We start from the raw sequence: 24,291 nt of genomic DNA on the forward strand, positions 1-24,291 counted from the left end.
AAAAACTAGGGGCAGATGGACATGGGAGGGAGGTGGGGAGGGATGGGTGGGTGGGCTGGAATGGGAGTAAAAGGGAGAAAACTGTACTTGAACAATGATTCAAATAAAATTTTAAAAAATCTAAACAAAATATACAAAGACCTTACACAACTCCACTCTAAGAAGACAAGCAACCCAATTAAAAAATGGGCAAGGGACTTGAACAGACACTTCTCCAAGGAGGACATACAGAGGACCCAGAGGCACATGAAAAGATACTCAATATTGCTAGCTATCAGAAAGATGCAAATTAAAACTACAATGAGATGCCACTTTACACCAGTCAGAATGGCCATCATAAACAAAGCAACAACAAGTGTTGGAGAGGTTGTGGAGAAAAGGGGACCCTAATGCCCTGTTGGTAGGACTGCAGACTGGTACAACCACTATGGAAAACAGTATGGCATTTTCTCAGAAAACTAAAAATGGATCTGTCTTTTGACCCAGCAATTCCACTGCTGGGACTATATCCTAAGAACCCTGAAACACCAATCTGAAAGAGCCTATGCACCCCAATGTTCATAGCAGCACAATTTACAATAGCCAAGTGTTGGAAGCAACCTAGATGCCCACCAGTAAATGAATGGATCAAAAAACTATGGTACATTTACACAATGGAATCCTATGCAGCAGAAAGAAAGAAGGAGCTCCTACCCTTTGCAACAGCGTGGATGGAGCTGGAAAGCATTATGCTAAGCAAAATAAGCCAAAATAAGTGGTGAAAAACAAACATGATCTCACTTTTAACAGGAACCTAATCAACAAATCAAAGAAACAAGCAAAATATAACCAAAGACACTGAAATAGAGAACAGACTGACAGTGTTCAGAGGGGAGAGGGAAGGGAATTTCAGGGGAAAAGGGGAAGGTTTTACAGGAACAAGTATAAAGGACACATGAACAAAAACTAGGGGCAGATGGACATGGGAGGGAGGTGGGGAGGGCTGAGTGGGTGGGCTGGGATGGGAGTAAAAGATAGAAAATTGTACTTGAATAATGATTAAAATAAAATTTAAAAAAGAAAAAAAAGACAATTACCTACAAAGGAGCTCCCATAAGACTGTCAGGTGATTTCTGAAGAGAAACATTTCAGGTCCAAAGGGACTGGTATGAAATATCCAAAGTGATTAAAAACAAGGACCTACCACCAAGACTACTCTACAGAGCAAGGCAATCATTTAAAATTGAAGGAGAAATAAAGGGCTTTCCAGATTTAAAAAAAGAAAGGCTAAAAAGAGTTCATTACCAACAAATTAGTATTACAAAAAATGTTAAAGGGTCTTCTTTAAGAAAAAAAAAACATAGAGAAACAGAGTTATAAAGAATATAATGGCAACAAATACAAACCTATCAATTATCACATTAAATGTAAAGATCATAAATGCTTCAGAGAAAATACTTAGGTTAGCCGAATAGATAAGAAAACAAGACCCAGGTATATGTGTTACAGGGTGCAGCCAAGAGGGGAGCCCCAAATAGGAATTTGTAATAGGGTCCAAAAGAGCTTGGAGATAATTGCCTTCACACCACAGGGCCATACGTGCCCAGAATGCTGGCAGCTGTCGCTAGTTGTGAGAGGAGCCGGAAATGGGGCTGCAGAGGAAGATTGATGCTGGGATTTAAATGGAGGCACAACAGCCATTGAGCCTCTGTCTTTTTGGGACCACGCATCTGTTTAGGACGATGTGGCTTTGGTGTCTTGGTTGGGACCATGCGGCTTGGGTGAGAGTCAGAACCACGAGGCTTTGGAAGTGCTCCTTTTTGCTATGTGGAGGGTGCCAGGAGGACTGTGTGCATTTGTGGGGAACTTTACCCATCACTATTTCCCCCACAGGAGCTCCGGGTACAAGTGACAATGAATGAGGAGGCCTAGGGGCTCCATTGGACATCTCCAGAATAATAAATTCCTTTCCTTTTCAGTGATCTCTGGTATTAAGAGACATCTTTCCTCAGGTGGCAGACAAAATGAATCCAGTAGGTGGGGAGGAACCCCTGGAGAAAAGGGGGGGCCTTTTATATCATTCAGCACCCCCACTCTGTTCTGTAACATATGCTGTCTACAAGAGACTCACCACAGAGCAAGAGATACACACAGACTAAAAGTAAAGGGATGGAAAAAGATATAATGCAAATGGAAATTTTAAAAAAGCTGAAGTAGCAATATTTCTATCAGATAAAATAGACTTTAAAACAAATGCTCTAATAAGAGATAAAGAAGGACACTACATATTAATAAAGGGAGCATTCCAATAAGAGAATATATCCTTTGTAAACATTTATGTACCCAACACAGAAGCATCTATTGTATAAAGCAAATCTAAATGGACATAAAAGGAGAGATTGACAGTAATACAGTGAAAGGAGCAGACGTTAACATCTCATTGACATCAGTGGATAGATCTTCCAGACAGAAAATCAACTAGGGAACAGTGGCCTTAAATAACACACTAGATCAACAGATTTAATTGATATTTTCAAATTCCTTAACCCCAGAGCAGAAGAATATGCATTTTTTTCAAGTATATATGAAATATTTCCTAGAATAGAATGCATGTTAGGACACAAAGACATCTCAATAAACTTAAGAAGATTGAAATTATATCAAGTATCTTCTGTGGCCAATAATGATATGAAACTAAGAATCAGCTGCAAAGAAAAAAAAAGATAAACCCTGAAATACACAAACACATGGATGCTAAATAACATGTTACTAAACAATGAATGGATTAACAATGAAGTCAAGGAAGAAATATACTTTGAAAAAAATGAAAATGAGAAGACAACAACCCAATATCTATGGAACACAGAGAAAGCAGTCCTGAGAAGGAAATTCATATAAATACAGGCCTACCCTGAGCAGCAAGAAAAAGTTCAAATAAACAATCTAACTTTACACTTAAAGGAACATAAAAAAGAATAAACAAAGCCCGAAGTGAGTGGAAGAAAGGAAATAATAAAGATTAGAACAGAAATGAACAGAAAATAGACTCTAAAAAGAAATACAAAATAATCAATGAAACCAAGAGCTGGTTGTTTGAAAAGATAAACAAGATTGAGAAACTTTTAACCAGACTTATCAAAAACAGGAGAAAGGATCCAAATTAATGAAATCACAAATGAAAATGAAGAAGTAATAACTGATACTACAGTAAAAGAATTTTAATAAAACATTACAACAACTATATTGGACAACCTGAATGAAATAGACAAATTACTACAAACACACAATCTTCCAAAACTGAATCAGAAAGAAGCAGAAAATCTGAATTGATTTATAACAAATGAGATTAAATAAATCAATAATCAAAAACTCTCAATAAACAAAAGGTCTGGTCAAGATGGATTTACAGGTGATTTCTTTCAAACATTCAAAGAAGAACTGATACCTATGCTTCTCAAATTATTTCAAAAAATGAGTGAAGAGGATAGACTCCCAAGCTCATTTTACGAGATCAGCATTATCCTAATTCCAAAACCAGATAAAAACACTACAAAGAAAACAATTATAGGTCAATATCCTTGATGAACATAGATCCCAAAATTCTTATCAAAATATTAGCAAACCAGATCCAGCAATACATTAAAAAGACAATACACCATGACCAAGTGGGATTTATTCTGGGAGGATGCAAAACTGGTACAATATCCACAAATCAATTAATGTGATAAACAACATAAACAAAATGAAGAATAAAAATCATATGATCACATCAATAGACTCAGGAAAAGCATTTGATAAACCCAGTACTTCATTTAATATAAAAACTCTCAGCACAGTGGGAATAGAGAGAACATACTTTGACACCAAAGGCCATATATGACAAACCATAACCAATAACATACTCAACAGAGAAAAACTATTATCTTGAACAAGACAGGGATATCTGGTTTCACCACTCTTATTCAACATAGTACTGAATGTCCTAGCCACAACAACCAGCCAAGAAGAAATAAAAGGCATCTAAATTAGAAAGAAAGAAGTAAAACTGTCATTATTTGCAGATGATCTGACACCATATATAGAAAACCCTAAAAATTCCACCAAAAAACTACGAGAACTGATGAATGAGTTCAGAAAAGTCACAAAATACAAATAAATATCCAGGAATCAGTTTCATTTCTATACTCCAATAATGATCAGAAAAGGAAACTAAGAAAACAATCCCATTTAAAATTGCATCAAAGAAATAAAATAGTTAGGAATGGCCCTGCTGGTGTGGCTTGGTTGGTTGGAACATTGTCCTGTAACCAAAAGGTTGCAGGTTCAATTCCCAGTCAGGGCACATACCTAGGTTGCAGTTCTGAGCCCCAGTCCAGGCACCCTGGCTGGGGCAGGTATAGGATAGGAGGCAACCAATCAATGCTTCTCTCTTGCATTGATGTTTATCTTTCTGCCTTCCTCTCTGTCTAAAAGCAATGGAAAAAAAAGTCCTTGGGTGAGGATAAAAAAAGGAAAGAAAATACTTAGATATAAACTTAACCAAAGATGTAAAAACCTGTACTTGAAAAATTATAAATCATGGAGGAAAAAAGTGAAGATACAAATAAGCATATACCACATACATGGATAAGAAGAATTAACATCACTAAATGTCCATACTACCCAAAGAAATCTATAGATTCAATGCAATTCCTATCAAAACACCAATGGCATATTCCCTAGAACTAGAACAAATATTCCAAAACTTTATTTGGAAACACAAAAGACCCCAAATAGCCACAGCAATTTTGGGAAGTAGAGCAAAGTTGGAGAAAACATTCTAGGTCATATTAAATGACTCTATAAGATCATTGTAATTAAAACAGCCTGGTATTGGCATAAAAACAGGCATATAGATCAATGGAATAGAATATCACAGAAGTAAACCCACACTTTCATGTTCAATTAATATTTGACAAAAGAGGCAAGAGCATACAATGAGGTAAAGACAGTCTACTCAATAACTGGTGTCGGGAAAGTAGGACAAATATATGTAAAAACTGAAACTATACCACCTTACACCACATATAAGTATAAACTCAAAATGTACTAAACACTTTAATGTAAGACTCAAAACCATAAAATTCCAAGAAGAAAACATAGGCAGTAAAATCTCAGACTTTTCTTGTAGCAATCTTTTTTCTGATATGTCTCTTCAGGCAAAGGAAACAAACAAAAAAAAAGGTGTTGCATAAAGCTAAAAAGCTTTTTCACAGCAAAGGAAACCATCAACAAAATGAAAAGACAGCCCACTGAATGGGAGAACATATTCACCAATGATACATGTGATAAGGGGTAAATATCCAAAATTTATAAAGAATACATGAAATTTAACACCAAAATCAAACAATCCAATTAAAAAATAGGCAGAGGACCTAAGTAGACACTGCTCCAAAGAATACATACCAATGACCAATACAAATATGAAAAAATGCTCAATGTCACTAATCATCAGAGAAATGCAAATTAATATCGCAATGAGATATCATCTCTCATCTGTGAGAATGGATATCATCAATAAATCAACAAACAGCAAGTGCTGGATTTGGAGAATAGGGAGCCCTCATATACTATTGGTGGGAATGCAGACTGCCGTAGCCACTGTGGAAAACAGTATGGAGTTTTCTTGAGAAATTAAAAATTGAACTTCTGTTTGACCCAGCAATCCCACTTCTGGGAATATATCCTAAGAATCCTGAAACACCAATTCAAAAAAATACATGCACCCCTATGTTTGTAGCAGCATCATTTATAATAGGTAAGATCTGTAAAACACTCAGGTGCCCATCAGTAGATGAGTGGATAAAAAACTGGTACGTTTACACAATGAAATACTATATGACAATAAAAAAGAAGGAACTCTTACCTTTTGCAACAGCAGGGATAAACCTGGAGGCGATTACGCTAAATGAAATAAGCCCATCAGAGAAAGAAAAATACCATATGATCTCACGTATATATGTGGAATCTAATGAACAAAATAAACTAGCAAACAAAATAGAGACAGATACATGGACACATGGAACAGGCTGGTAGCTGTCAGGGGGCAGGGAAGGATGGAACTGGAAGAAAGAAGATAAAGGTATCAGCCAAAGAAAATACATGCATGACTCAGATACAAACAGCAGTGTGGTGATGGCCAGAGGGAAAAGGGCAAGGGATAAGTGGAGGTGGGAAAAAGCAGAAAAAGTGGGTACAACTGTAAGAGCATAAGCAATAATAAATAAAGAAAAAAACTTTAACAACAACAACAAACAACAATGGAATGGCCTTATAACTCAGTGATTCCACTTTTGGGAATACATATACATGAGGAAACCTGAAACACTGATTTGAAAGAATATATGCACCCCTATGTTCATTCCAACATTATTTACAATTACTAAGGTTTGGAAGCAGCCCAAGTGCCCATCACTAGATGAGTGGATAAAAAGCTGTTGTACATTAATACAACGGAATACTATTTAGCCTAAAAAAAAAAAAAACAGAGATCTTACCTTTTGCAACAGCTTGGATGGACCTGGGGAGTATTATACTAAATGAAATAAAGCAGCCAGAAAAAGACAAATACCATATGATTTCACTTATATGTGGAATCTAATAAAATAAACTAACAAACAAAATAGAAACAGACTCATAGATACAGGTAAGAAACTTACAGTTGTTGAGGGGAGGGATGTTTGGAGGCTGTGTGAAAAGGGTAAAGGGACTTAAAAAAAACCTTATAAACACAGACAACAGTATGGTGATGACCAGAAGGAAAGGGTGGGTGGGGAATGTAGAAAAGGGTAAAGGGGGGATAAATGGTGATGGAAGGAGACTTGACTTTGTGTGATGAACACAGCACAATACATTTATAATACAGATGATGTATTATAGAATTGTACACTTGAAATCTATATAATTTTATTAACCAACATCACCCCAATAAAATCAATTAAAAAAAGAAATAAGCCACCCAACAACAGAGAGCTAGACATAGAAAGAATAACCTAGGAGCTAAAGGTCAACTAGTAAGAGTCTTGGATGTTAACTACATATTGTCCTAAACTGAGATGTAAACAGTGGAATCTTCTCCAACATTGGTATAATTGTTAATCCCAAGTACAGCTGACCATTGAACAGCATGGGTTTGAACTGTGTGGATCTACCTATATGCACATTTTTTCAGTAGGTGCTGTAAATATACTTTTTCTTTCTTATGATTTTCTTAATCTTTTCTCTAGCTTACTTTAGTGTAAAAATATAGTACATAATACATATAATGTATAAAATATGTGTTAATGTTATTGGTAAGACTTGCAGACAACAGTAGGCTATTGGTAGTTACATTTTGGGGGACTCAAAAGTTATATGTGGATTTTTGATTGTGCAGGGGGTCAGCATTCCTAACCCCCACATGGTTCGTGGTCAACTGCACATCCATTATTAAATGCTCTTCTCTTAGTTAAGCTTCTGCTCTGTGTCTCAGAGCAGCAGCCATGGGCAGACTGTCTCTGGATATTGCAGCAGTCCCCAAAGTTTCCCTACATTTGATCTTGTCCCACTGAGACTGACTTTACCCCTGGGCAACCATAGGCACTGGTATTGCCAGTTTATAGCTTTTTTCATGGCCTAAGTTCACTGCATCTCCTTTCACTTTCACATGTCTCTGTTTAAACCATGAATTACAGAGTCCCTGTGTTTGTAGCTGGCAGTGCTCAGAGCAGGAGCTCCCAGAGAGTGCTTACCCCTACACATGAATCTCATTTCCTTCCTCCAGTCTGCCCTTCACTCTTGATTAACTATGGTTGATGAATCTCACCCCCTGCTCTCCTTCCTCTCTGTAGGTTCTAGCCATCGCCATCTTCCACAGGTGGAGAAATTAAGGTTCAGTCTTCCATGACATGGGTGGCAGGGCTGGCCTGCCTCTCGCTGGCTGGACTTCTGTGCTGTGCCCTCCACTGCTCCCTGTTCCCTCTCTCCCAGGACTGAGTAGAGGCAGCCAACTATAGCCCCAGAGCCCTGCCTCCCTGATGCTGTCACCCGTTTCACAAATGGAGAAAATAAAGCTCAAAAAGGCCACTCAGCTGGCAGTGGTGCACAAGAATAGAGCAACTCTGACCCAGAGTCTGAGCTCCTCATCACCATAAGCTGCTTGCTCTCAGCACTTTTCAATGGAGCACAAAATCCCCAGGTTTATCTGGGGGAGAAATAGGAGAACTGACAAGTATTGGCTACAAGGCCATATTTATTATACATGGATTTTAGCTGGCTTATTTTGTTTATTTTGTCACATGAAGTAATTCAAAAGGGCAAATCTCTATGCGGAACCCAGCTCCTCAGCCCAGCATGTGGAGACAGGAAATCTCTAGTTTACAAGGACATTCCCAGCCTGGTCCAGCACATCTGAAGAAGTCAGTTGCCTTGCAGGCATATCAGACTCTTTCTTGCTTCCCATCCTGTGCCCTGTCCCCACTTTACCCTGGGTGGGAGCTCTGTCATCCTCCACCTATCCGCTTCCCAGAAAAGGAGGTTTATTCAGAGAAACTTGGAAGCCATTTGGCAAAAGTAAAAGGAAGCCATTGTTAGCTGGCAGCTGGAGTCATAGAACATTTTCTTTCTGATACATTTACATTCACATCCACTTCTCCCTCTTGCTACAGAAAATTCAGGAATTGATGCCCTAAACTTGGAAGATGAAAAAGAGCTACACAAAATTAGCAGAGCTGCAAGGCCTAAAAGGAATGTCAATGCTCCTTCCCTTCAAAAAATAAAAGTCTGACTAGAGTGAAAAAGAATTTTCATCACAATGGAAAGTAGGAATAAAGCACAAAGATTTCTTTTTCAACTGCAGATATTATACACATTACCCCACAACACAGGAAGTAAGGGAAAGCTAGTGAAAATTTTTCTATCTTGAAAATGTTAGCATCTATCTACAAGGATAAGTACTTTGCCCAACAGCACAATATAAATTTAAAGAGGAAAGTCTCCAAACTTCTGTCCCCAAACTCATACCTTCGATTTGAAATAGAGAACTCTCCCTAGGGAGACTAACCAAATAGCAACCACAGTAATAGCTCAGTTTTCTAATTACAATATAGACTAGCTCCAAAGACCTAGGAAGGGCAGAACCAGAAAAAGTGAAATTAGTAGCTCAATCCTGAATCTTGTTGAACATTCTGTATCAATTAAAACCACAACACATCATAAAAAAACAAAGAACTCCCTACATCAGATTAAGTTCTCCTCTGTAATCTCTGTGATGACCTCCATCAGATTGTATGGTTTGCAGCAAACAGCTGCTTGGGGTCTTGGTTATTAGTGCTTTAAATAAATACATGGTTGTAATAGGTCTACATTAACATTATGAAAGCTGAAGCCTTCACACATTGAGTAATTGCTAGTGGCTTTTCACTCTGCCTCTCTTGCCAATGTGGCTGCTTGAAATTCAGGTGGACAGTGACAAGGATTATTTGCATGTGCTGAACAGACCAGCAGACAGCCATAGCCTTCTCTTTTCTTGAAGACAGGAATGAGGGATCTGTGAAAGGGATGTTTGGGCAAAGCCTTCACAGTCCTTCCTGCCCAAGCCTCTCTACAGGGTCACCAAGCCCTCTGCAGGTGCCTACACAGGCAGTCTCTCAGAAGGCACCAATCAACTGGGAGGCTCCCCTGAGAATGAAGCAGCAGCATCTCTCGGGCAGATGGGATGGGGGTGTGAGAATGGTTCATCAAAGCCTGTACTGAGAAACTGAACTTATCTCTCTTCCCAGTTACCACTGAGCTTGAATTTTTGTGTGTCTGTGTGTGTGGTATACCAGAACTTATGAGGGAACCAGGAATGTAAATTGTGCTTTAAGATAAACAACAGAGACAGACATGTTAAAAGGGGAGCTTAGGTTATACAAATAAAACTTAGCTTAGCAGAGCATTTCACAGGGTATTTAGCCATGTGTCTGTTTGACACAAACAGCAAATATCTTCTCCATCTCCCTGTGAAGAATGGAGGGTGTCTCACCTTGACTTTTCCATAGCTTCCTTTGGGAATGAGAATCTTGTAGCCATTCACCTCCACAGAGAGCTCCTTCACCCAGGAGACAGCTGACCCTCCCCGGTGTTCATTCTTGGCTTCCACACTGAAGAAGGGGAGGTTAGAAGTCTGCAAACACTGCCGGGCCAACAGGTAGGCACAAGAGCCTTGGAAGTGGAAGAGGAAGCCATCGAAAGTGTGATAGTGTGGCTCTCCAAACACTACGCACGTACTGGTCTCCACGGGGCTGCAGTAGAAGAATTTGCCTTTGGGGTCACATATTTCGAAGGGACTACAAGAGGCCTCCTGGCAATAGATCTCATTGTTGAAATCCAAACAGCGGCACTTGATGGTACAGTTCAGGTCTTCCCAAAACACCTCCCCTCGCCGAAGGAACTGTCCTGGGGAATAAGGACATTAGAGCCAACATTTACTGAGCACTTACCTCTGTGCCAGGCATTGGGCTAAACGCTTGACCTGAACTAAACCATTTAATCCACAAAGGAATCTTATAAGTATTGTTGCCTTCACTTGACAAGTGGGGAACTGAGGCTTAAGAGAATTCAAGCAACTCACCCAAGATTACTGAGCAACTCAGTGGCGAAGTCAGGATTCCAAGTGAGTCTGTCTGAATCCAGCTTAAGCGCTTGGCACAATCTTTTCCATGCGGGTAAGCACACTCTTATTCAAGGAAAGACACATTGTCTTAATCTATGGGAAATTCTATGACATAGGAGTGATGGCCTTCCTTTCAGCAATAAGAGGAAGAGTAATCCCACGGAAGACTCTGCTTCCCCAGGTAACTCAGCAACACTGTTCACCTGTTCATCCATCTACTGATTCAACAAACATTTGTTGGGGGAACAGTATATGGCAGAAGAGGTCAATAGCATGAACCGGGGATCAGATGTACAAATATAATCCCAGTCTTTCTGGGAAGATGCTAGGAAGGGCTGACCTCTTGCTTGGCACCTTCCAGGGTTCATGAATCCTGAAGACGCTGCTTAGATAAAACTTATGTCTGTACAATTTGTCTTTCCTCTCACTCCAGGCCCTGGCAAAGCCCCACACTTCTTTCCCTTCATCTGCTGGACCGAAATTCTTGACAGGAGGAGGATGAGTTAGAGGCAAGGACATGGTTTTAAGGGATGTGCTCATTTTTTAAGTGTTCAACTGCTATTTATTTGGTAGACAACCAGTCTTTAAAGACATTTCCATAAATAAATGATCTTCTCCATCAAAATTTTTGAAATTTGCTGATTGTTAATATCAACCTTCCATGGCACTAGGAGAACTCAGGGCTGAGAGCTGTGATGGTCCCTGGCTGGGGGTCAGAGTTGAGGGGACTGGGCAATGGTTGCAGCTCTGCAGCTTCCTGCTGTGACTACTGACTTGGTTTCCATCAGTCTTGGTTCTCTAGCCCGTAAATATGGACAGTGTTCCTTCCTTATCCCTGCCCTGGGGGGCACAGTGATGTTCTACAAAGCTGGTGCCCACCAACAGAGGTAGGGCATTTGTAAAGTGAGAGTCTCTGGAAAGGACAGTATCAAACACACAACATTAAGATATACAAATAATGTGGTAGACCAGGCGTAGCTATAGTTTGAAACTGTAGTTTGAAAAGATTTCTCATGTTTTTATAAAACTGACTACCCAGTGCACAGGTGGCAAACACAAGGCCCGTGGGCTGAATCCAGCCCTCCACCTTGTTTTATCTGGCCTAGCACCTTGTTTCTACCTGGCAGCAGTGTCAAGTTCCTTGCCCATAGTTAAGGAGTAGTTACATTTATACAGTCCTAAAATTACATTTGGCCCTTTGAAGGCAACCACAAGGCTGATGTGTCTCCCGGTGAAAATGAGTTGACAGCCCTGACCCAGTGAATAGTACAAGGCTGCAAGGTTTACCCCAGCTGAAGGCATGGTTGCTCCCAAAAGTCTTTTCTCTATCTGTCCAATAGGAATAATTGTATCTCAGCAGGCAATTAGGTTTCATACTTGGTGAGCACAGCGTCCCAAGATGGGATAATAGATTTATTCACATTCCTAGTAGGTCATACGCATCAGCACTGAGAAAGGCTCCTCAAACCTTGGCAAACTTCGGCCCTGGTCCCGACTGCATATATTGTAACAGCCTCCTCTCAGTGTAATGTCCAGTCACTGCTTTTTCAGAATTCAATAAATGAGAGGTAAATGCCTTTGAATAGAGGAGGTTGGGATGAAAAGGTAGACTCTCAGATAATTTTCTTTGCAAAATGATGATATAATAAACCAGATCTGCCATCACCCAGGCCAAATCCCAGTCTCGTTAGATTGTTGTATGTCCAGGGGCACATAAAAATACATAGTAGTCTGTATAAGGATATTGAATTTGTCCTGTATGTGAAACCCAAACCCATAATTCAGAAGGAAAAGCATGAAATCAAAGTGAGGGCTCTACACAGTTGGCATCTAGTCAACACACAGCTCTGCAAGCCAATGTTCCCGTTAGCATGGCATTTGACTCCCGCCCAGGACCCTGAGAGGATGTCTCTAGTCATTTAGGCTGCACAGCCACAGCCAGTCAACACAGTGACACTTGGACAAAGGGAGGGGAGGTGCTGGGTGGATCTCCAGTCCAGACCATAAAATGAAGAGAGAGAATGGGGTGTTGGTTTGGTATTTTTCACAGACCTGAGTAAAGCTGTAGTTACACTCTGTAAGGGAGGAGGTTTCAGTCTCTGAAATCCTGGTTAGCTTTGGAGCTAGATTCTTTTCTGTCTGGTTTAATACCAGTCTTACTCTAAGATATTTGCTATTCTGAACATGGAGGACTTCACAGAGTCTGCAGGGCCAAGATGTCCAGGCAGACCCCCTTCACAAATGACCTTCTCTTACAGCAAAGGCAGAGGTGTCATGAGCCTGAACACAATGCAGGGACTGGGGGCCTTGGGCATGGGGGCTTCAGACCAGGTAAACATGGCTTTTCTGCATATTATACAACTTGAAGCTGAGCCAAAAGAGAAACCCGACACTATGGGGTTGCCGAGACATGCAGGTCACCAAGCCAGGCTTTCTATCTAAGGAGGCAAGAGGCTTCCTGAAATCTTCATCCCATTACAAAACTTTTTTTACAGGTCTGAAAACATTTTCCCCAGAGCTACCCTCTACCCTTCCATAGCGCCCTGAAGTCATGTCTGCCACACTGTGCCCTAAACTGTACCCTCACTGTTTTTGTGGTACTCTTCTCCTCCACCGTGCTTCAGGGTAGGTGAGAGCACCTTCCTCCTCAGACCTAACAGCATGGCTAGCACCTTATGGGTCTTAAACTGTTCTTGGAAACATGCAATGGCTGGATGGCTAAATGGATGGGTGGGTGGGTGTTTTACTAATTCTTGTCTCCACTCCTAGGAGCAGAAATATTAACAGAAATCCTATTTTCAGAATACTTTTGTACACATAGGAAACAGGTATCTATAAACCTGGCTGTTCCTGTGAGACCCCTGGGCTTTTTGCATATCCAAGATGTTCTGATTATTCAGAAAGGACCCCAAACTTCAGATGTTGATGTAAAGGGAACCCACTGAGGTCTAATTCCATTTGTTCACACAGCCCTTAGGCTACTCTTGATTCTCCCCAAGCTCCTGCAGGTTTTGCTGCTGCTGGGAGGATTTTAGGCAGAGCTACCCTAAAGACTATGACACTTTTTTCTTTCCTCCTAATCATACGGTCTAACACTGATTTACTCTTTTAGAGGCCAGGCAACACGCCAAGTTCGCCCACTCCTTTATCTACAAAGTGCCGGTGGCAGAGCAGGACTAAAGATGAGAAGAAAAAATTAAAGAAGGGAAATGACAACAACAATGATGATGTTAAACAGAATGGCTTCTTTCTGTCCCTCTGGTTGAGAAATCATCCAAGATCCTTGTCTCCTTTGCAGTTGTTGCAAATGGGGAACTGTGTTCACACCCCAGGCAAGAACTTCATAAGCCGCAGTATAGCAAACACAGGATTTTAGTTGTTGGTCTGATGAATGTGCATGCTACATTACCTTGACTTCCATTACCCAGTTGAGAGATGTCAAAACCATATGGCCTTGAAACAGGTCTGCTCCAGAGGCTTCAAAGCCTGCCTTTCCATCTCAACTGAACGAACTCTGCTTTGCTATAGAGAAGAGGAACTCCTTTACCTCTGGATGTGCAGCCATTGGCTGGGTCAATTTCTTTCCCGTCAACTTTAAATGCCCAGCGGCCTGGAACATTGACGTTTGTGGTCTCCTGGATATTCACAATATCTGGGGTTCTTGACCCTGGGAGGCTGAAGAAATTGGTGAGGTTTCCACCGTTAAATCCTGCCTGGAGCACAAAAGGAAGACAGGACTTTTGAGCACAAACACTACCCCCATTGGTTAACTTGACCAAATACCTTATTTTCAGAATCTAGCACCCCTGAAATCAAAGGGCCCTACAGTCTCTGGGCTGCCCTTTCAGTTGAGAAAGGCCTGCCTGGTTCCTGCTACACCCTGATCAAGGTATCCCAGATGGATGGGACTAGCCTCTCAGTCTACCTGGTTAAAGGCTGTAGGTGGCAGGGGAAACATATAAGCAGAGGCCCAGCTTTAGATGTGCAGTGGAAGGGTAAAACGGAGAACCACCTACCTGTGCCATCACTCCCCCAAGGCCCGTCAGGGGATCGCCGCCACTGGCCGTCCCAGTGGTCCAGTTGATTTCATAATAATTGAAGAGTGTGAATGTATAGGAGCCATCAGACACCAGGACGGCCTGGAAGGTGTTCACCTGCAGGATGGGAAGGGCTGGGCTCAGACCTGCTCTCCCCAGGAACTCCTCTCAGCTCTGTGGTTCCCTGCACTCAGCACCCTCCCTAACCTGGGCGGCCAGAGCTGCTGCTCAGCCAGCCCTCACACTTGGTCTCCTCTGGGGATTTGTTCTCACCTCCAGTGGGAAAAGTGAGATGTATGCGGTAGAGCTCCTGAAAGAAAAATGGCTTGAGGGTAACCCAGAGGCTGATTCAGCAGCACTGCTCTTATACTTCTGATTTGAACCAGGCAAAATTCAGAGGTTGGCTCAGCTTGTGTTGTACACAAGCACCTATAGATGGCAGCATTGGAATAAACTATAGGAAATTGTCCAGGCAGGGAAAGGGCTGCCAGCACCTGTTCCCAGCAGACTGAGTGATGAGTGGGGGCCACACAGGAGACTGAAGTGGTGGTATGGACTGTCTCTCACTTCCCAGAAAACACTGGTGATCTGGGGAGATGTGTCCCCTTTTGAAAATGGCACTTGGAAAGTGATTTTATGGAGCATTTGTGGGGGGGAAGAATTGCTCCTTAATTGCATCACTTTATATCTGCAAGATTCTCAGCGCTCATCTGTACTTCACACCAACGCAAAGACAGGCAATTTGGGGCCGGGGGTGGGGAGCAATCCCATCTTACAGGTTGAAAAAGTGAAAGCTCAGGGAAATGAATTGCTGCATCTCACAATGACCCAGGAATGGATAATGGGAGTGGAGCCAGGGCTCCAGTCCATCTCTTATCACACTGTCCTTACATACTGTCTCAGTGTTAAACTGTTTAGGACAGAGATGTTATACAAATTCAAACAAGCCTTGCAGATAGCCCTGGAAAGGGCAAACACTGTCCTTTACTATCTATCTCCCTTTGCTCATCCCTACCCCTTGACACATGCTTCCAGGAAATTAAAATAAAAATAGAGTTAAAAGGAGAGGCTGCTTCAACCTTTTCCACTCAAACCTTGCATTTCCTCAGCTACTGGATACTATCCTGGTTAACATTCTGTCAGATTCAGAGAAAGACCCAAATCCTTATCCTGTGTAATCAAACTTGGGTAGAGGATCTTGGAAGCCCCAAATCACCCATCCTAGAATTCCCAGGGAGGAAGACTAGGTGCAAGGGGAGAAAAGCTCTTTATAAATGAGGACGTCTTCCTCAAGCTCTGTGGTTGCCACAGCTGATCATGTTTGTGTTAGAGTCACCCAGGCATATGCCTCCATGCTTTGGCTCTGCTCTACCCAAAAGGAAAGTGGACAAAGAGATGAGTGAGCTCAGGATTTTTGTAAGGTCACTGCAGAGTCAGGTTCAAGAGAGGCATAAAATCAAGGTCACACAAAGACTAAAGCTAAACCCTCCTTTAGACCAGGATTCTCCTTCAGAAGGTGAATTCCTTCTCCTGAAATGAAGTTGGAAATATCTTTGGTTCAAGCAAGTCTTGATAGCAACCCATTTCTGACCCCAGAAGCTACCTCAAAACCAACCAGCCATCCAAATGGCACTCAGAAGCTCTCTAGCCCTCCCACATACATACACATCTCTTTGCCATTAGTTCTGAGACTCATCCAAGATCTCTTTTTGTGAAACTATGTTTTCAAATTCTTAAAAAACCTTCTTATACTCCAGAGGACTTCTAATATACTTGGAGGAAAAACTTCAGGATTCAGAGTTAGGAGACCAGTTTGAACCCTGCTCAGCCTTCTCTGAGGTTCAAATTTCTTTTCTCACCACTTGGGCAAGTTGTTTAACCTCTCTGGGCCTGTTCCTTCACCTTGTAGAGAGTGGTTATTATGGAACATTCTTGTGAGGGCTTATATGATATAACATATCATAGGTCCGAGCTCATAGTGAGCCTTCAATAAATATTAGTTTTCCTTTCTTAAAGTATGTTTCCTTCTCCTTCCCCTTCCCCTTCTATTGGGTATCCATGAGACCCTCTGTCTCTTCAAGACCTCTCATGCCCAGCATTTAGTTGGCCTGATGATATATGGATTCCTATAGAGAAGGGGGGACCCGGGATAATGAGGAGATGGAAGAGGGGGTCAATTTCAAGACAGGATGGATAGACACTTCTGCAGTTGTGAGGACTGTAATATGTTTTTTCCAAGGAGCTCAGAACATTGAGATTTTACCTCATTCATCCTTGTTGAAACAGTTCTCACTTAGTCCAGAAATTTACTTCAAATCACAAACCAGAAAGTATCTAAATTATCTCGCCATTTTTATTGCCAGTGGAAGTTTTTTGAAAAATTGGTGGTCAGCATTTGATGGGCATTTCTTTTCTTTTTTCCTCCACAAACACTAAAATTTATCAATTGCTGGCATCTGACATTCTAATGCTGTAAATATGAGGTTTACAGGACAAGAAAACATCACCAGAGGAGTCATTAGCAAGCCATAGCATGACAGAGGAAAATGGACCCTTCTTTAGAGGTTATTTCTAGCCAGTACATCCCCTGTTTAAACTGTGTCTCTGTTTTCCAGAACCCCCCAGCGATCAGGTGCATCTTGATGCTGTGGTCAGGAGGTGCTGAAACACAGGTGCTCCCTGCATGGCAGCTGTGGAGTGCCAGCCCAGCACTTTCCACCTCGGTCTCTAGGTCCAGTTTCTGTTCCACCCCCAAGCAGCCAACTCGTTGCCAAGGAAATTGAGAAACAGATGGGATTGGAAATAATCCTAGGAAAGCAGAGGGCAGGTTTTTTAGTGTCTTTGCTTATTGGAAATTGTACAGATGAAGATGCATCTGCTCCTTCAAAAATCCTCACTGCCAAAGTCACCCAAACAAGCTTCAGGCTTTCGTGAAAAGTATGTTCTGTTCCTTTATGTGGAAAGTTGATTATCTCTGCTATAATGTCAGTGATAATCTTTCTTATATGACTTTTATTTGACTGCTCATTTGGGATTTTGGAGCAGATGTTAAACCTTTATTCAGGAAACACTTTAACTGCCCACTCCAATTAGCATCAAATAGGAATGCCAGCCCCTGTCACAATAAATAAAGGTCATAACATAATAAATTGAGTCAGGTCATTTGCTCCCAAAGCCAGTACCCTATTTTCCTTGTCCTACCAGGTTTTGTGAAAAAAGACAAAAAAGGGAAATAAGCTGATGAGAGAGGCGTCTGTGCTGCTGGCAAGATAAAAGGACCTTTTATGGTTGCGTCCCTGATGGGTACCTACCCACATGGCCTGAATCAGGCCTCCGTGCCTGGACCACTTTCCTGCAAAATGGAAGTGCCACCTACTGAAAGAAAATTGTGGCTGGGTTCTGTTTGCACAGTTGTAATGATCAGTGATACAGGGTTAGAGATCTTCTGAAATATTATGGCTGACTGGACTGCTTAAGTATCATATCTCACTTTGTTCCCTGGAAAATGTGTGACAAAACTCATTAGTTTAACTCAAGGAAATGGATCATCCTTAGCTCTAACAATTAGACTCCTTCACAGTAATGAAGACAGACAATAATTAGGTGTTAGGATATAAAATGGAAACAGAAAATGTGAATTATTACAGGTGTGGTGCTGCTCCCTCCATAAAATGTGACTTCCTCCCAGGTCACAATGAAAACCCAGGTGGCAGAGAAGGTTGCCATGTCTTTGAAGTACTTCCTGATGTCCTTGGTGGCTCTTTTCAAGATGACAGGGTCCATGGTCTCTCTGTAATAGATCTCGCCTCGAATTCCATTGTGCACATCTGCCCAAAATGGAGCAATGAAGGCCCGCCCATCCGTCAAGGGGAAGGACTCTGGCGTGAACTGGCTCACTAGCACGTTGAAGGACACAACTCCATTGTTATTGACCTACAAAAACAGGAGAGGTTTGGCACAGTGGATTTGAAGCCATGACAACTTCAGAGTCCTACCCCAAGATAGACATTTCCCTAATCCCGTGAATAAGAACAACTTCCACTGAATTAGAACTCCCAAACATTGCTCAACCAGGAGGTTTGTTTACTTCCAAACTCATTGGTTTTCTCTCTTTTTTAAAGATTTTACTTATTTATTTTTAGAGAGGGAAGGGAGGGAGAAAGAGAGAGAGAGAGAAACATCAATGTGAGGTTGCTTGGGGCTGTGGCCTGCAACCCAGGCATGTGCCCTGACTGGGAATGGAACCTGCAATGCTTTGGTTTGCAGCCTGCGCTCAATCCACTGAACTATGCCAGCCAGGGCACTCATTGGTTTTCTTTACTTTCAATTTTTAGTCAACTGTACTTATTAATATTTTTATTCAACTGTATTCTTATTAATTTTCATGTTTGTTATCCTAACTCTATTTATATTTACCTAATGCTACCTAGTTGTGTGTGTATGTGTGTGGCTGTGTGACTATATGTGTGAGAGTATGCGTGTGTGTGTGAGTTTTTGTGTGAGTATGAGTGAGTGTGTAGCTGTGTGTTTGTGTGAGTGTGTGTGTCTGATTGGGCAATGTGGTCAATAAAGAAGATCCAGAGTCAGAGATGCAAAATAGGCCGGAAGAATGAAACAGGGAAGCTAAAAGTTAAATTAAAAAATTGAGGAGCTATGTATTGGACCTGATTTCTATTATATGACAAGTGGGGCATGTCAGAAAAAGACAAATTGGATACTTCATCATCAAACTGAGATCTCAGGATGAAACATATCCTGCTCTGGATGAGACATTTAAAGGACTTCTATAGATGTCACAACCATGGTGATTTTTTCATGATTTGCAAATGGCTTACTAAACTTGTTAAATTATAAAACCTTACTGTGACAGAAGCTAGTATGCACATGCTGTGGACACAGCACCTGTAGACAACCTGCCTCTCCCTGAGTCTGAGGCCATGGTGTCAGTGGATGGGGCTGACTTCAGCCTGTGGCTTCAACAGCAGAAATGCTCATGGAAATGCATGTAATTTGTTGATACAGAAAACCTGTAGATCATTTTCTGTATATTCCAATTTTTAGTTCATACTGATTACTAACATTATGGGCATTGACAAGGACATGGAACCAGAAGTAAGTTCTCACTGCCTGGACCAAGGGTCTATCAGTCTGTTTTGGAAGCAAGGGTGTGGAGTTTGGGAAGGAAGCTGGAGACCCAGCTACAAGGATATTAAGAGTCTATTGTCTGCAGGTAATAGTGAATAACAGGCTTGAAAAAGACTGCACTACTAATTCAAAGTGCTAGAAACTCTTAGGACCAATTTACCCTCAAATAAATCCACCCCAAATTAAAGGGTGGATTCCTTTTGCAAGGATAGGAATTTCTCAGACTCCGTGTCACACAGCACATGGAAGAGAAAGGAGCTTAACTAAATGCATTTGTTCCAGCTGTCTGTAAGACTAAGGCTTCCAGAATGGAAATCCTTCATGCCTCTCTCATCTCCAAAATCAGGTCAATGCTTTCTGAAATTTACAGTCAGCTATTACAGACTAAGAAAGCTCTCATGTGAATAGAGCATAAAAGGCATCTCAAGGTGCCAGATAAATGTGTTTGCTGAGGAATCCTGGGTGCAATTAAAACACAGAGACCAGCAGAGGAAGCTGGTGATGGCTGTTGTGTTTTAATTATATTCTGTAGTTAATATCAGTCATTCTCCAACTTTGGTGGACTTCAGAATCCCCTGGAGGGCTTAATAAAACAAAAATTCCTGGGTTCCCCTCCTCGAGTTTCCAATTCAGCGGGTCCGGGGTAGGGTTTGAGAAGTGACATTTCTAATAAGAGCCCTAGTGACTCTGATGTTGCAGATTCAAGGGCCACTGGTTACACAACAGAACAAGAAACTATTTTCTAATGGGACTGAGCCCTGAGCTGTAAATCAAACACTGGTGTTTCAGATTTAGAAAGGGCCAGAGGTATAGGTGCTTGGAGCTTCATTTCTTCCTCCAGGGCAGGAACCAGACTACAATAGGATAAGATATAATCTACATATGCCACACCTAATCCTGTAAGGCCAAAGATAAAAACAGGTTCAATTACTGTTAACCTTCTCAAAATGCAACCTTCTAAACTAGCAGCAAACCCAACGAACCAAAAAAAATAGCATGAGAACACAGGTTCCTAGGAGAGTTCCAACAGCAAACGGCACCATTTCTTCATGCATGTTTGACAATGGGACGCTATAGCATATCTAGACCCAGTGAGGGTGGCCAAATCATCAAACGACTTTAATGTTGATTACCCCTCTACTATGCTATGACTCTGCTTCAAATTGGTAGGAAGCCTAAGAACAACAGATACTTAAACTCTTCACACCCCCAGAGGGGAAAGAAAAATGATACTGCTCCTGTTGTGGTTCATGGTATCTTTTTATCTTATCAAGTAGCAGAAATAATGTTCATGATGCTGGGCCTCTGCCCCGCCTGTGTTTAATCACCTACAAAAGAAATTGTCCTGTATACTATGAATATTAGCCATTAAATATGCCTTTGACTGACTACCTTAATCACAAGATCTATCAGTTCATGATATCTCAGAGCCTGTCATTTGGACTGCCAGTAAATCTTCCTCTACTCCTGGAGCCCTGGAATAAAGTGTTTTTACTATTTTCCTTAGTGACAAAGGGAAAGCCACATGGGGCTGCTCCTCCACTTACATAGACAGTGCGGTAAGGAACGCCAAAGAAGAAAATGGGAATGGCCAGCTTGATCTCAGACGAGCTTCCATCATCTACTTTAGGGGTTTTGGTGTCATTCTGCCAAAATGGATACATGAGCTCCCTGGGCTGAACTGTCAAGAGAGACAGTGGTTAGATAGATGGCTGACCTCTCTTCCACAGGGCAAGCCACTTTCCTCCCACCCACTGAAGCCAGTCTTTTTTGGTAAGCCTTACAAACTAAAAGCAAGTCAGACTCCCTTTTTGTTTATCCTAAGCCCAAACTGCACACTGTGCATTTTCTTCTGCCCCTGGAAAGGGAATGCAAATGATGCTACTTCTCCTAAGGAGAAATCAGTTCACACTTCGTTTCTGTTTTTCCAAGCACTTTGGAGAGAGCAATGGTTAAGGCTGCCAGAGCACTGTGAAATAACCTGTGCCTGAGCTCTCAAGCCCTGAGGGGGGCCTCTGGGTCTGGCAGGGCTCAGCCCACTTGATCCCAATTTGAAGACAAGGTGCAGACAAGGTGGCTTGTAGTATGAAGCTCCTTTCCATCACAAAAATTGTACTATTCAAGTCTTTTCCCAAAAGGTACCTCCTCCCTCCCCCTACATAATTGAAGATACCAGATCCCAGAAAGAAACAAACAGCAGCTGGACCTGGGACAAAGTGGGAGGAGAGGGTTTGTAGTACCTGCCCTGTGAATGACCTTGACTGAGTCCCAGCCCTGTGAGAAGGAAGGCTCTATGCCCAGCTCCTGTTTACCAACGACAGGGTGGGACCCTGGGCCAGGGAGGTTGGGCCCCAGAGAACTCTCTGGAGAGGAGGCTCAGGGTGCTCTCCCACCACCTGGTCAGCACTGCTTATGTCACCTGACTGTGTCACCACCTTTCTGGAAACCTGGCTTGTTTCTCCTCCAAACTCCTGCAGGGGGTGGCCCAATTTAGTGATAGAAATTAGGCAGTTTCCCAAGGGTCTACGTTGCTGATGACTGGGTCCAGTGGTCTCCACGAAATAATCTACATTTGGATGTAACTTTTCTCTCTCTCTGTCCTCTCTTCTCTTGAATGAAAATAGAATATCTTCTTTTCTTCTTGTTTTTTAATTGTTACTTTTCAGGGGCAGTGACAAATTCATTTGGGGGTTTTGGCCTCAGTTCTTGAGGTGCCTGTTGCTGCAATCCAGATGCTAACACCCCATTCTGAGGTGGGAGGCCCTCCCTGGGAAAGCTCTTGCTCTGAGCAAAGGAGACAACAGGCTGGCCAGCCCCAGCCCAGGATGGACAGAAGCCTTTTCATGAGCAGACGGCTCATGTGATTGAGAATGTGGAGTGACCAGAAGCATCAGGACAAGCACGAGCTCTCTCTTTAGGAAGCAAGAAACAGGAAGTGGTCTGCCTAGTCGGAGAGCTAACCTGTTTCCAAGGGCTAATGTCAAAGGAAAACAGGGAAAACAAGCCTGGTCATTAGGTACAAGCATTGCTCCCCAGGCCCCAAAAGTTTCTGGGAAGCAAACCAAATTCCCACCTCTAGGAGGTGCTGCAGCTAATTTGATCACAGGAGCACTTGGCAGACAGCTTCATTTAGTGTCACAATTGTAGACAAAAAGAGGTTCTTGAACATTTGTATTTTCACAGAAGTTACAAATTCAAAATTCCTGAAGGTAGGAATTTTTAAAAAAATCTCTTTATAATTCCTTTTGTAGCAGTATACTTATTAAACTTGAAAGGTGATAAACTTTCTCAAATTAATAATAAATCAAATGATGTCATGAGGAACTATTTAGCAGTGATGCCCACATGTAAATAAGGGCTCCTATTCACACTGAATCACAGTCATTTTAATGACAAGGCTGATTGGCACCTTGGGCCTGGGGGCTGCTCTGCCTGGGGGAGGAAGTGGGCCCAGTCAGGAAGATGGCCCCTAGCTGCTTTCTCTGCACTGATGGGGAGGTAAACCATGAGTGAGCCTAACTAGTGCATGATAAAGAATGGAGAGTTAGAATTTTCTCAATTTTAAGAAGAATACAAATAATAAAGATATCTAATACTGTAAATATTTAAGAAATACTAGTTGAATAAAAAATAGGTACTTAATAAAAAGGAGTAGGTTTAGACTATAGTAATTTCCACCTTGGAAACTATTAGTTTTATTTAAAAAACATTAACAGCATGGCCTATTTAATACCATCAGAGTTAATAAAGCTACCACTCATGCTAGCTTTAGGCTAGGGACTTCATAATAAACCTAAGTGTGCTCCCTGGACTTTGGGGTTTTATTTTCACCATATAAAATGTACTTTCTTAGACCAGGGGTAGGAGATTAGAGTCAGTGGGACTCTTTCATTATTGTGGAGTTTCACTCTATAGTTTCCAAGCTACAACTATTTAAATGCCCCCAGTCCTAGAAAAATGTTAGGGGTACATATGCCTTATAGATCTGTTCTTATACTTGTAATCATGTGCCAGGTGAACAAAACAAAGAAAGATGCTTTAGAACTTTAGTCATAGAAGTTTCAAATTCATGGAGACTTTCCCATCTTTCTTTTCTAAAATCCAAAAACAATAGAAAGAAATATATGTGGCTTCTCACCTATCCTGGGCAAGGCTACACAGATAAAAGATGGGAACATTTACTTTTTAAAATTTCACTTACATTTTCAGATTTTTGGCCATTGTAAAAAGCCTCTAACACATATGTCATCAACATCAATGTCAATGCAGTTTCCTGATTTGGGCAAAAACAAATGTATTCTTTAAACTCTGTGCCTCAAGTTAAATGCCTTAATGGGAATCAGCCATCAGGTATGGGCTGCATGCACGCCTACCCTGTATACTTTCAGGGGAAATAATTTCCATTATCTTAAAGACCCAGTCGTTAACATGGGGTAAGCTGGTACGTACAAATCGTGT

General features: G+C 41.6%; 1 protein-coding gene across 1 annotated transcript in view; it reads right to left on the bottom strand.

Annotated features, from left to right (window-relative positions):
- TECTA (tectorin alpha) overlaps window positions 1-24,291 on the bottom strand; it is a 130,946-nt gene that overhangs the window by 104,263 nt on the left and 2,392 nt on the right. Inside the window, exons 2-6 of the mRNA XM_036014145.1 lie at window positions 21,381-21,514; window positions 18,334-18,621; window positions 14,668-14,805; window positions 14,199-14,364; window positions 10,022-10,434 (exon numbers count right to left, since the gene is read on the bottom strand). Coding sequence (XP_035870038.1) covers window positions 10,022-10,434; window positions 14,199-14,364; window positions 14,668-14,805; window positions 18,334-18,621; window positions 21,381-21,514 — 1,139 coding nt within the window. The remainder of the gene's footprint in view (window positions 1-10,021; window positions 10,435-14,198; window positions 14,365-14,667; window positions 14,806-18,333; window positions 18,622-21,380; window positions 21,515-24,291) is intronic.

The sequence above is a fragment of the Phyllostomus discolor genome, chromosome 13 (assembly GCF_004126475.2).
Source record: "Phyllostomus discolor isolate MPI-MPIP mPhyDis1 chromosome 13, mPhyDis1.pri.v3, whole genome shotgun sequence".
NCBI lineage: Eukaryota > Metazoa > Chordata > Mammalia > Chiroptera > Phyllostomidae > Phyllostomus > Phyllostomus discolor.